At 36.3% G+C, this 13,585-nt stretch overlaps 1 protein-coding gene across 4 annotated transcripts in view; it reads left to right on the top strand.

Moving 5' to 3' along the window:
* The window catches only part of LOC138710502 (allantoicase-like), a 65,852-nt gene extending 52,552 nt beyond the window's left edge, over window positions 1–13,300 (top strand). For all 4 annotated transcript variants that reach the window (XM_069841445.1, XM_069841444.1, XM_069841443.1 and 1 more), the window contains exons 8-9: window positions 2,626–2,831; window positions 12,943–13,300. In XM_069841445.1, the coding sequence (XP_069697546.1) occupies window positions 2,626–2,831; window positions 12,943–13,080 (344 nt within the window). In that variant the 3' untranslated portion in view covers window positions 13,081–13,300. The remainder of the gene's footprint in view (window positions 1–2,625; window positions 2,832–12,942) is intronic.
* Window positions 13,301–13,585: the final 285 nt, after the last annotated feature.

The raw sequence follows: 13,585 nt of genomic DNA, 5'->3' as shown, positions 1-13,585 counted from the left end.
TACACTACGAAGCATGAATATGTAATATGTGTGGAAATAGAGTGAAGAAGAAATTGTAGCTGACATTCAAAGCTAACACAAGATTGACGAAAATAAAAACGAACAAGAAGAACAGTTTGTTGTGCCATCACTTAACGAAGCTCTCAGTGCAGAGATAACTTTACAAAAATGTCTTATTTTCAAAGAAGAGTTTAATATGAATGACAATAATGAGGTGTTAAAACGAATGCATCATCAAATACAAAATGCGTAGGCCTACACACATCTTAAGTGCAAAAAGCAAACAAAGACAACTGATTACTTTAAGTAGGACAGTATACAGTAGTGTGCATTATTGTATTGCATTTTAAAGTTAAAGCAACTGGTTAAAAAAAAAAACTGAACAACACTGTGATTGTAGAAAACCACAAAATTAAACTCCAATAATGTGTTATTTTTTCTAAATAGCAGAATGGAATAGTGTATTCGTTATTGATGTTTTGTGATTATGTGTGTTAGATTTTTCTAATGTGTAAGGTACAGTACATCACATTTGTACATTTTAAAAATAAAAATAGGAGAAAGTGCAGGCCTTCGTATAATTTATATATGGAGTACTGTATTTCCATTTTTGAACTGTTAATTACGTAATTTTTGTAATACAGTAACTGGACCGAGGATGTGTCATTCATGACTATTACACTATACAGCACTTACAGTAAGTTTAAAACATGCTCAACATTTTAGCTCATTCATTAGCCAAGACCTTGTATGTACTACATTATTGAACAATTTACATTGCTGCTACTTCTTTCCTCACTTATTACAGGTTTTTATATTTTGCTGGCATATTATTGCTGTACATATTGTATATACATTAGAAGAAAAATTCCTCTTTAGTCCCTCTCCACAAATACTGTATTGTAAATACTGTATTTCTGTTGCGTTTTTTTAGGTTTTAACTCTATTCTGTTCATTAACTATGTAAGTGTGCAACCTAAAATTTACAGATATGAAATGTTTAGCAAAAAAAAATAAAAGTTTGGTTTGTGCGACTATCAGCTATAATAACCATAAATGGGAGGTCCCTTCAGAGCCATTATAACTGGTTTCGACTGTGTGTGTGTGTACATACATACATACATACATACATACATACATACACACAGAGATATATGTTGTTGTTTTCTAATGCCAGGCGTTTGACAATAAAGTCATTTGACCTCTTGCACTCCAATATTTTTCAAAGATATTATCATGACCAGCCAATGAAGCACAGATTTTGAGGTGTTCCGAATCCATTTCTTGGTTTGAGTTGCACAATGGGCAGTTAGGGGACTGATATATTCCAATTCTATGCAAGTGTTTAGCCAAACAAACATGGCCTGTTGCCAATCTAAATGCAGCTACAGACGATTTTCGTGGTAAATCGGGAATTAACTGTGGATTTTGATGCAGAAAAGTTCCATTTTTTCCCTTGGGATTGTGTTATCAAATTTTGTTTGTTGAAGTCTAAGTATGTAGATTTAATAAATCTCTTCACAGAGTAATACGTAGATTTAGTAACAGGTCTGTAAGTAGCAGTGCTGCCCTTCTTTGCTAAAGCATCCGCATTCTCGTTTCCCAGGATTCCACAATGGGACGGTATCCATTGGAATACAATTCTTTTATTGAGTGATATTAATTGAGAGAGCATTTCAGTTATTTCTGCTGTTTGAAATGAAGGTGTGTGTTTAGAGACGATTGATAGAAACACAGATATATATATATATATATATATATATATATATATATATATATATATATATATATATATTTGATAGGCATCCCAACCAGGTTTAATAATTGGCCTCCTAATAAATTCTAAATGAATATTTATATTTAATTCAATTTTTTCTTTAATAGAAACCCTAGTTAGGTAGGCTACAAGACAAATTACATTTTATAAAGAATATAAGTGATGATTAATTAAGCAAATCGATAACTTCAGTGCAGTGGAGGATATCATGTCCAGGGTGCTGTCAGGAACTTTTAATTTTCGGAAGACTTCTAAGGACTCCCGTGGGATTGTGCCTCTAGCCCCAATCATAATTCCTATAATGTCCCATGTCTTGATGTAATATTTGGTCCCCAAATCGCTGCAGCATGGCAGATAAATTGCCCGTTTTTCTTTGCAGACTTCTCTAGGTTGTTCCTCGCTGTTCTCAAAATGGACTGTGGGATCGAGAATGAGTCCAAAATTTTTTTTTCGGTCTATAATAATGATATCTGCTCTTCAAGTTAAACCGTCAGCAGAAAGCCACCCAATTTCCTCGTACACCTCATACTTATCAGTCCAGCGAAGTTCATTGGCAATCATGGAGCGAATTTTATTATGACAGTCAATTCTCAGTAATTCTCCCTTCCGGCAAAAATCCAGTACATGGCTAAGGTTTCTTGCTCATCGCATCTTCTGCAATGGGCAGTACCAAGGGTTCTGACTGGAATAACGTTGCAGCTCATTTTGATCGCTTCAGTCCATTGGCTGCAGGGGAGACCCTTCTTGTTGGAAATCCATGCATTCCCTTTCTTCCAGTGGGAATAAAATGTGACACCTTTCCCTTTCCATAGCTGACTAATCAAGATGTACAATAATTTTAATTACAGCTGATGAAAATGGAATTCTCCAAGTACCGGGCTGTGAGTGGGCTGTGTTTCGACTCGGTCACAATGGTACTATTACACGCATAGAAGTTGATACTAATCACTTCAAAGGAAATTTTCCAGATTCTATACATATCGAGGGAACCACAGAACTACCAAATACGGACTGGAGTGCCAGATCATGGAAGACTCTTCTCCCACTTCAGAAGGTACCGGTATATTACCACATACAGACTTACTGACATTTGAGTTTATTGATTGAAGTACTCCTCTCTGGCAGTTGTGTGATTGAAGTAGGTACTGTTCGTTACTCAGGAGAAGACGAGCGGAAAGAATGTGACCTTCTTGACTATCGCTGTTGATTATTATAAACATCGCTCAGATAAGCATTCCAGTACCCAGGTTATTATTCGTGCAGGAAACATGAGTAACAATGCATATGGAAATTTAAGCTAAGTTGAACAGAAGGAGACCTAATGTTTCCGCTTACTGCAGTACAAATATTGCACGTGTTGTCGTATGTTATCTGTTCACATCCCTTCCTCCTCAGTCCACTCTCGTCTTCTCCTGAGTCACTGACAGTAGTGTAGTATTAAAACGAAGAAACATTGCATCTCATTTTCAGAAATTACTCAGGAATAAATACTGTATTACAAATGGGAAGTAGTTTACAATATAAAAACATGTCTAACAACACCCTATATCAGCATTACTTGGTAAGACAGGTGTACATTTAATATTTTTTTTTAGTATGTTGTTTAATAACATTGTATGAATTGTGTGATTATATTGATTGAATAGGTGATAGCGAGATGGCATTTTAGCAAGATTAGTCAGATAACAGACCTTTGTATTAAAGTTGGGAAAACTTTGGAAAATACTCAACCAAGTGGGATTTGAATCATTTGCAGCCTTAGAGCACAAGTCTCGCTCACTATCTCTAGACCACAATAATAGTGACACATTTAATACGTATATGGTTGGCAGACAAATTGATTGCAATTTTCAATGGCCAGGTCATTTATTTTTGTCCTGTACATATTATGTTACTATAGTGATCAGTACTGGTGGTCAAGGGAGCACAGACGGGGGGGGGGGGGGAGTCCATCGGGTTCAAACCCCCCCCCCCTCAAAGTGTTAAGTTGTAACATTTTTACTGAATTTTTAAGCACTGATAGCATAATTCCGTTATTTGTAATTTCACCGAAATGATTTCCTGGGCAATGGCAATCTTCAGGTCATCAGTTGTTTGGGGCATGTTTACATACACTTTGGACTTCAGGTAACCCTACAAAAAGTAGTTGCAGAAAGTAAGGTCAGGCGAGCGGAGGGGTCAGGGAATGTTGTCACGCCGAGAAATGATGTGCCCTGGAAACATGCGGCACAGAACTGTCATTGAATTTTCTGCAGTATGAGCCATGGCACCATCTTGCTGAAATCATACAATTTGTCTATCAATCCCAAGCAGACGCCTACGCAGTTCTGGTTGAAGAAAATGTCCTCAGCATTTCGACGTAGTGTTGACTATTCACTGTCACACTGTTCCGTTCTTCTAAAAAAAAAAAAAAAAAAAAAAAATACGGGCCTATGATGTAGTATCTAGACACAGCACACCAAACTGTAACCTTTGCACAGTGAAGCGGACACTCGTGTAGTTCGTTAGGATTTTCAGGGGCCCAGTATCTAAAGTTCTGCATATTAACATAACCATTTAAATGGAAATGTGCCTCGTCACTCATGAACATAACAACTTCGTCAGCCAAAATTTCCACCATTCTTTCGGCGAATGTCCTGCTTTAGACATAGTCTCCCTCATTCAATTGCTGAGCAATCATAAGTTTATATGGATGAAATTTAAGATCTGAATGCAATATTCGGCGCATAGAACGTTCTGAAAGTCACAGTGCTATAACCTGCCGTCTAGCTGATCGATGTGGACTCATCGTAAAAGCCACTCTTACTCGTTCATTGTTATCTGGCATTCGTACATTTCGAACGTGTCCTGGTGGTTTCTTCTTGCAAGCTGATGCTGATAATCGAAAGTTTTGTATCCATCTCAATATGATATTGTGAGCAGAAACGGCTCAATGGCGGTTAACATTAAATTGGAGATGAAAAGCATGCTGGGTTTTCACCATTCTTGAAAAATGTTTCGATAATGAAAGCACAATGCTCCGAGCTCCATACTTCCATGATTACACAAAATGGCATCAAAAATGCTAACAAACGACTATCGATCAATATCCATAACCCCACATGTTGCTCAGTAAACGGCCTTCTAAAACCGTCCGATTCCTTTGCTGCACCTTGTACATTCGTCCCACTGAACTGAATTATTAATATACTAGCTTTCACTTGTCTGTTAATTATTAAATTGTTGTTTATTGTTAGTAAAATAACATGTACAAAAATACAGTCTTAATTCTTCCCTGAAGGAGTAAAAACTCGTCCTTAGGGAGTTATCTAAACATATATTTAACAGGAAACGTAAAAAATTACATATAACAGTTATATGAACACTAATAAATATAATATAATTATTTAAAAAATTAGTAAAAGTCAGACATGTTTCGGAGATGCTTCTCCATCCTCAGTGACTTTACTACGACGCACAGTGGTTCATTTTCCCGAATTCCTGGCCAAAACTCCAAAACTGAAACATACAGGGGAGGATTGTTTGTTGTCTTAAGTTGAAGAGGAAGGACAGGGCATTTAGACATCGTATATCTTATCTCCCCTCTCCAGTCCTGTGCTTGTAAATACATGGCTGAAAATGCGTCTCTCTTGGACAATGCAGTTGCTGAGTTTGCGTGGTGAAAGAAAGGTCGTTTTTGAAGTGTCATAAATAAGTGGTACAAGTGTGAAACTAAAATCTGAAGCATGGATTCGATTCCTGGAGGTATGTAGAACATTTGAACATAGTTTTAATTTATTACCTAATTAACTAACGGCATTTAGATATTAAATAATATAGTCACGTTTATTGTGGTTGAAAATGTGAAAGCGGCAGATTCACGGAGGTTAAAAGTTATCGGTCCTGTGAGGTCCTGTCAAGTTTCTCATTACAAATCATACCTATGTGGATGCTTTTCATGTACCAATAAAGAAAGTCTGCCCCCAACTGCCACTGGGCCCACTAGCTCGAATTTAGTTTTGAAGTGCGCACAGCGTCTTTGCGTTGTAATGCAAGGAAGGATCGGAAGGTAACACAGAACAATTATTTAACGGAATACTATTTTGGTTAGGACGTTCAAATTTGGCAGATAGTTAGTTTGAAGCTTGCATTACATACAGTAATGAATCGATTGGATGTCACCCTGGCGAAACAAGCTGTAACTACTAATAAAAATGACACTTTTCTACCATCTTTCACTTGTGAAGGGCAGCGAGGTGTGGTCCGTTTTTTTGAGAAAAACAAAAAATTCGAGTGAAATCCTCAGGGAAATATTGGAGGTGTATGACATTTGATTGTCTGGACCATAGCAATATCTCCAGGTGGTGCAGGTTCTTCGAAGAAGTCCGCTGACGAAGCACGTTCCGGCTGACTGGTGACCGCTGCAACACCACTCAATGTCAGAGGCATCATTAAGGGGGCAATCATCTATCCTACAGTCCAGACCTTGCACCGTCTGATTTTCACCTCTTCGGGCCATTGAAGAAATTCCTAGGAGGACAACGCTTCGGTTCAGATGAAGAAGTTAAATCGGTCGTGCGCAGGTGGCTATATGCCCAAAAAACGGAGTTTTATGAACGAGGTGTACTGAAAAGTGATACGATGGGAGAAATATGTCGAGAGACTTGGTTCCAATGTCGAAGAATAGGTAAACCTCTAGCTTTCTTGTGGATTATTTCATTTTGTTTACCTATGAAATACGTTTCCACAAAAATTGTTGTCATATATTAATCCTTCATAATGTGATTAAAATTTGAATTATTTCTGTAATTCCTTTCAGGATATGAAAGTCATCACATAAACCTCACTAGGCGTGGATTGTTTACTATACTACAGGAACGTTCATCATCTAATTTTGAAGAAAAGTATGATTATTTAAGAGAACGCATTAGAATCATAACCGATTCCCCTGCAACATCATCCGAAGAACTAAAGAATGTGTTAAAACATTAAATATACTACTAGGTTCAAAAAGTTCCCGGAATTTTACTACCATTTTTCGTATTAATATATAACAAGGGATATTATACATTTGTTTTGTTGGTAACATTCATGATGTCATTTTCTTTAAGTGTGTTGATAATGGCGATAGTTGGTTTTGAGTTGTAGGCAATTGTTTATCATAGTGTTTTGTTTGTTCGTCGCATTTTGTAATTATGTCCACAGAGCAACGTACAAACATCAAGTTCTGTGTTTTGATACACAAAACTCCTGCAGAGACATTAAGATTGTTGGAAGAAGCATATGGCGAAGCAGCTCAAGTGTATGCCTGGCATAAACGCTTTTCTGGTGGCCGCGATAGCATCAAAGATGACGTACGCAGCGGCCGACCAACAACTGCAACAAATGAAGCAATCGCTCAGCGTGTGCGTAATGTTGTGAGGGACGACCGACGTAAAACCATAAAAGAGATAGCAGCAAAGGTCGGAATATCAGTCGGAAGTGTACACAATGTTCTTCACAAGCATCTCAACATGCATTACGTGTCTCAGAAGTTAGTTCCGAAAATGTTGTCGGCAGAACAGAAAGAAACAAGAATGACTCTTGCTGGGGACATGATCAGTATGGCTGATGAAGATGGTGATTTCTTAAACAAAATTATTTCTGATGATGAAACTTGGTGCTACTTGTACGACCCAGTCCCTAAACGACAGTCATCTGAGTGGAAATCGAAAACATCTCCTCGGAAGCAAAAATTTCCTAGGGACACTTACAAAGGCAAAGTTATGTTGGAAGTTTTCTTCGACTCTCAGGGTCTCATCCACCATGAGTTCACTCCAGAAGGTCGTACTGTAACGAAAGAATTGTACGTAGAAATCCTCCGTCGCCTCCGGGACGCAGTGAGAAGGAAACGTCCAGAAAAGTGGGTAGAAAACAACTGTTTCCTTATGAATGACAATGCACCTGCTCATCGCGCAATTATTGTAAAGAATTTTCTTGCCAGGCACAACATAACTGCTTTGGATCACCCACCATACTCTCCTGATCTCTCACCACCTGATTACTTTCTGTTTCCCCGTCTGAAAAGTCATCTGAAAGGACGGAGATTCAATTCTGAAGAGGTTATCGCAAACGCGACGAGAGCACTAAGACGGGTTTCACAAAATGGCTTCCAGCCTGCTTCCAGGAACTCTACACGCGTTGGCAAAAGTTTGTTGTTGCGGAAGGCAACTATTTTGAAGGGAATGCTGTAGAATAGTGTTTAAGGTACGTTGTTTCTATGATAGTAGCAAATTCCGGGAACTTTTTGAACCTAGTATGTATAATTTTAGAACCAGGTGGCAACGGTCAAATAGGATAGTTGAAAGATTCCTACCACATTAAGAAATGGCTTGAAAATCTACGAGTTTTCCAATATGCATTACTGAAACGCAAAAGAGAGTCGAGCATCCATTACTAGAATTTAGTAAAGTGGTGAACGGTATAAAAGACGAAAAGCACAGGGATTAAGACAAAACATAGGTCCTTCAGAACTCACATATGCCACAGAAATGAGTCTTCGTGAAGCAGGAGATATTGTTACTACTGCTGCTGCAATAAAAGATGTATAATTTTCAACATAAATCAGTACGTCAACATGCAGAAAAGCTTATAAATTAAGTTCAGAGCGTTGTATATCTTTATCTGGAGTAAAAGCATTGTCCATTCTAGTTGAAGTTAAATTAACAAAATTCCATTATAACCTGATTAGTTCCGAGACTAAAAATCCATCGCCTACATTTTCCAGCAATACAGAACGGTGCTAGAAGCACAAAAGACATGCTATCCCGATACCAATGCCATTCAAATAACAGAAAAGTCTGCTGAAACTGATTTGCAGGCATTATCGGACTATACTTCATAAAGAATCTTGAAAGTCCCAAGGAAGAAACTGAAGCATTTGTCTGCAGATGTAATATCACTTCTGTCAGCTCCAGATGCATCTACACATTTAGGTGTGTCCACTCAGGCCCCTGATGAAGATGACTCCCTTATCTCCGCAGACTATGATGCTAGCAAGTGAAAAAATTACTGTACTATACACACATTATATATAGATTTATGTATATAGATAATATAAACTATAACTTTGAATTCTCTAAGAAGCAATGAAATGATCATCCACGCCGAATAGCATTTACTAAAGCTATTTATGTGAATTTACTCGATATTTAATTCTTAATTATGTTACTTTTACGATTTGTTTCAACTTTCTTACGTTCAAATTAATTCAAACATCTCTAGAGGTTTTGGCCAAGAAATTGAGAAAATGAACCACTGTGCGACGGCTGGTTCAGGTGATCGAACCGCGTTGTTGCTTGGCTTAAAGGAGACTGGAGTCACTGAAGATGGAGAAGCATCTCCGAAACATGTCTGACTTTTACTAATTTTTTTAATAATTATATTATATTTATTAAAGTTCATATAACTGTAATATATAATTTTTTACGTTTCCTATCAAATCTATGAACACTGTATAATTGGCCCAACATGTGTGGTTTATCTTTGAACATACTTAATACAAACAAAGATAATTATTTGACACAAAGTCGGTCAAGAAAAAAAAAAATTATAAGAATAAATCAACTTTAAAAATACAATTTCAATTTTAACAATTTAAATCATACAAATACATACACATATTAAATCAACATATATTCTTTAACAATTATATTACTAGTGCTATTTTTGAAATTTCTGAAACTAAAATTTTCTAAATTCGGGTATTTTTCAATTATTTTATTATATAACCTTGGACCAAAGTAGGTACCATGGCTAAGAGCTGTGCTTGTGAAACACTTTGGTTCCTCTAGTCGTATAAAATCGGATCTTTTAGTTCCATATTTATGATGATACAATTTGAATTTATTACGATTTTTATGTATAAAGTTTAATAAGGCAATATAATAAATATGTTTAATTTTCAAAACATTAAAATCAGTGAACAAAAGCTCGGATGAGTAATCAATTGGTTTATTAAGGCATATTTTAATTATTCTTTTCTGAATAAGTATTAGTGGAGTGAGATTAGAATTACAAGCATTTCCCCATCCTAAAATTCCATATTGGAGAATGGATTGAAATAAAGCTAAATACATGGGACGTAAAATATTAACTGGTAAATATGACCGAAGTATAACAAAGATATAAATTGGTGTGTGGATAAGCTTCAGGGCTTCTACCGCGTTGTCTTGGTGTTATTGGCTGACGTTTCGACCGCTGTGTTGTGGCCATCTTCAGAGCAGTTGTTGGATAAGGAAATAGTCTGCCAGCTCTTATATATATAGTAGCCTCGATGGGGGGAGTACTTGCTGTGATAGGTCGTAGGTTCTCCTTCTGGCATCTGATTGGTCCTATGTTGTCCAATCCGGTTGAGGTCTGTATGAAGGGGAGTATTCATATTAAATACTGGCCCTCATAAGGTCCGAAAGAGTGACCTTGATACCGTGCCCGATGTCCGGATGAAGGGGGGGGGGGCGCTGCGTACATGTGGAGACCTGGTTTCTCGTCCCTAAGTCTAGGTCGTAGGTTCTCCTTCTTGCATCTGCTTGGTCCTACGTGGTTCAAAAATTCTTCTAATCACTGAAAAAATAGTGATAGGTTGCCACTCCTTAATGTTATTTGCATCACCTTCTTTATAAATAAGTATTGTTCGTGCCATTTTCAGTTGTTAAGGTATGTAATTAAATTTAACCATGGCATTGGATAGCAAAATGAGAAATTTTATAGTTTTGAGATGTCTGAAGACTCGAACCATAACTTTGTCAGGACCAGGAGCTGTGTCGACTTTAATACCAAAGAGTGCCTTATGAACTTCATCTTCACTAATTATAATATCTTCAGGAAAGTCATGATAAGAAGGTTCCTCAGAAAAAGAAGGTAGATTATTTCCTTTGCTAAGTGTTTTAGTGAAATGTTCTGTAATGGAAGAAAATGGGATTTTTCATGACTGCTTATTTGATTCTGTGAAGATTTTTCGGGCAACTCGGCATCTATGATTGTAGAAATTGTATTGAGCGACCTCAAACTCATATTTTCTTTTATTTTTTTCCCATTGTCTCTTTGTTGTCCTTTGTGGATTACAACAAGATTTATAAGTATGCAAGCTTTTGTGTTTATTAGATTTAAGATAGTTAAAGTATCGAATTGCTGAGTGAACAGGTCCTAGCTATTTGATTAACAAAAAATGTTAGCATATCAGCAGTTAATCTTTCGAGATCATCTTTAGTTCCATCTAATAGTATGTCAGAAAGTTTTGTTTCCCATTCTTGCATAATATAACTTCCAGTAGGGCTATCTTGTTGTTGATTATTATTAATGGAGGTTTCAGAGGTGTTATGGTTAACAGTTTATACATTCATTTGCCAAGTATTTCTTGATTACTTCCTATTCTTCTGCTTTAACTGAATTGCCATCTATCCTTCACTATCTTTCTCTTATATTCTCACTCATCCCTAGAATGTGAAGAAGTAATATAGGTGTTTATGAACTTCTGAAAAAGGATTGTCTTAAAATAAAATTGCAGATTACTTAAGATCAGATTACAGGAATATGAGTGGCGCAATCCACCTTCTGCAGTTACCGGTACTCACAGAAAACAAGTTATAAAATACGTTTTCAGAAACTTACAAGCTTTTGTTCATTGCTACTACAATAATTTGATTTTTCCCTGTAGTAATCTTCATATTTATTATTTAAATTTAGTGTCAGATCTTTTCAATCCAGTATTTTGTAAATATTTGTCTTAAATTATCGGCAATTAAAGCTATATTAAAAAAGGACAACATTTAAACAGTAGTCTTCTCATAATAATTAATGAATAATTATTCATATAGGCCTACCATTGTGAACCTACAATTTAATAACTCAGGAGCCGCCACTGATAATCAGTATTTATTTATTTATTTATTTATTTCTTCCTGTAACCATTACAATATGCCATTGACAAAGAGTACCATGATACAATACATAGAGTAAATGCCTTGAGGCTTAGTGATACATTGTTGTTAGAGTGAAAAATAATAATTTGAATTACAGTAGAATGAAACACATGAGCTAGTGCAGGCTAGTACCAGGATGCCATTCGACACTTGTTTCTGTTCCTGAATTTCATACCAACACATTTTATCAGTCCCGTATTTAGGTAATATTATGCCTACGGGCCTGAAAAAATTTTACACCCCCCCCCCCCTTCAACTAACTTACGCAAATATCACATGTCATATAGTAGTCAAATTGTAAAAAGAAAAAAAGGGGGGGGGGCATGTAGCAACAAATCAACATATGATACCATCTAAAGCAGGCATCTCGAAGTAGGAAAATATTGAACATTTATTCTCAACTCATTTTTTTTTTTATTTTTTCAAAATTTTGTCATCCCTAAGAATTTACTACCCTGGGTCTGGGCCCATGCGTAATATGGGCCTGCTTTTTAAACGCGAAAATGTTCACTGATCAGTGGTGGCTCTGGAATAAGAACAAGGATCTATTCATTTATATTATGTATGTCTGTGTATGTGTGTATATGTATGTTTGTTTTCTTCCTAGGTCAAATCAACTGCAAAATGTACTCATTCAACTTTGTTATTAACTATAGAAACCCTCAGCATAGTTGCGTTAAATGTGGTAACCTTTTCGAATCTGCACAGTGAACTGCTCTTATTTTCTTAGTGCATGTGTACTTCAACATATCATTTAATGAATAACGATAATACTATTACAGAGGTTAAAATGAATACAAGAATACAAATCATTTATAACAAATTATAGCAGAAACAGAATAACAAGAAAAAATTCACGGCCTACTTATAAATACTCAAAGATCTTACATTGTTTTCTAATACACATAGTAATAGCACAGTATCTTCATAATACGGTCTAATATCAATTCAGAAAATTCAATTAGTAATGGTTTTGAACTTCTCCCTCGAAAACTAAATCGACGTATTTTTCTTCAAAATCGGACACCATGCACATCTAAAATTATTAAAGGTGGAAAGTTTTGAATGAATACATGGTATGCATATATGTTGGAATATTAAGATCCATGAGACCGCTCTATACCAGTTATGGAATAGCTGTCACTTATCTCCGTAATATATCTAATATATACCGGTATGTCTAGTCATTCCTGGGGTAACTTTAAACATATGTATTTTTTGTTACAGCTGTCGCCCCACAAGCAACATTTCTACATGGAACAGGATCTGCATACAAAAGGTCCATTCACATACATACGTGTTACAATAGCTCCTGATGGTGGCATCAGCAGGCTGAGACTCTGGGGATATTGTGAACATAATTAATGATTTTATTAATGATACTGTCCTGTAATTAAAATACAAAGATGTCACATTCATAATAAAGTTACCACTGTTTATGTGATCGTATTAAACGATGTCAACAGTTCAAACATATCACATTCCAAGCATTAATTTAATTGTTCAATTCAATTTTATCTATAAGATGATATACTGTTACAAACTTTAACAATGTTACTATAAATATAATTTATTTAGAAAGAGAGATTAAGTTCATTTATTTTATTGGGTTATTTTACAACGCTGTATCAGCATCTAGGTTATTTAGCGTCTGAATGATATGAAGGTGATAATGCCGGTGAAATGAGTCCGGGGGTCCAGCACCGAAAGTTACCCGGCATTTGCTCGTATTGGGTTGAGGGAAAACCCCGGAAAAAACCTCAACCAGGTAACTTGCCCCGACCGGGATTCGAACCCGGGCCACCTGGTTTCGCGGCCAGACGCGCTGACTGTTACTCCACAGGTGTGGACGATTAAGTTCATATATGCT

The sequence above is a fragment of the Periplaneta americana genome, chromosome 12 (assembly GCF_040183065.1).
Source record: "Periplaneta americana isolate PAMFEO1 chromosome 12, P.americana_PAMFEO1_priV1, whole genome shotgun sequence".
In the NCBI taxonomy this organism is placed as follows: Eukaryota; Metazoa; Arthropoda; class Insecta; order Blattodea; family Blattidae; genus Periplaneta; species Periplaneta americana.
This window is presented reverse-complemented; position numbering and strand designations above follow the sequence as displayed.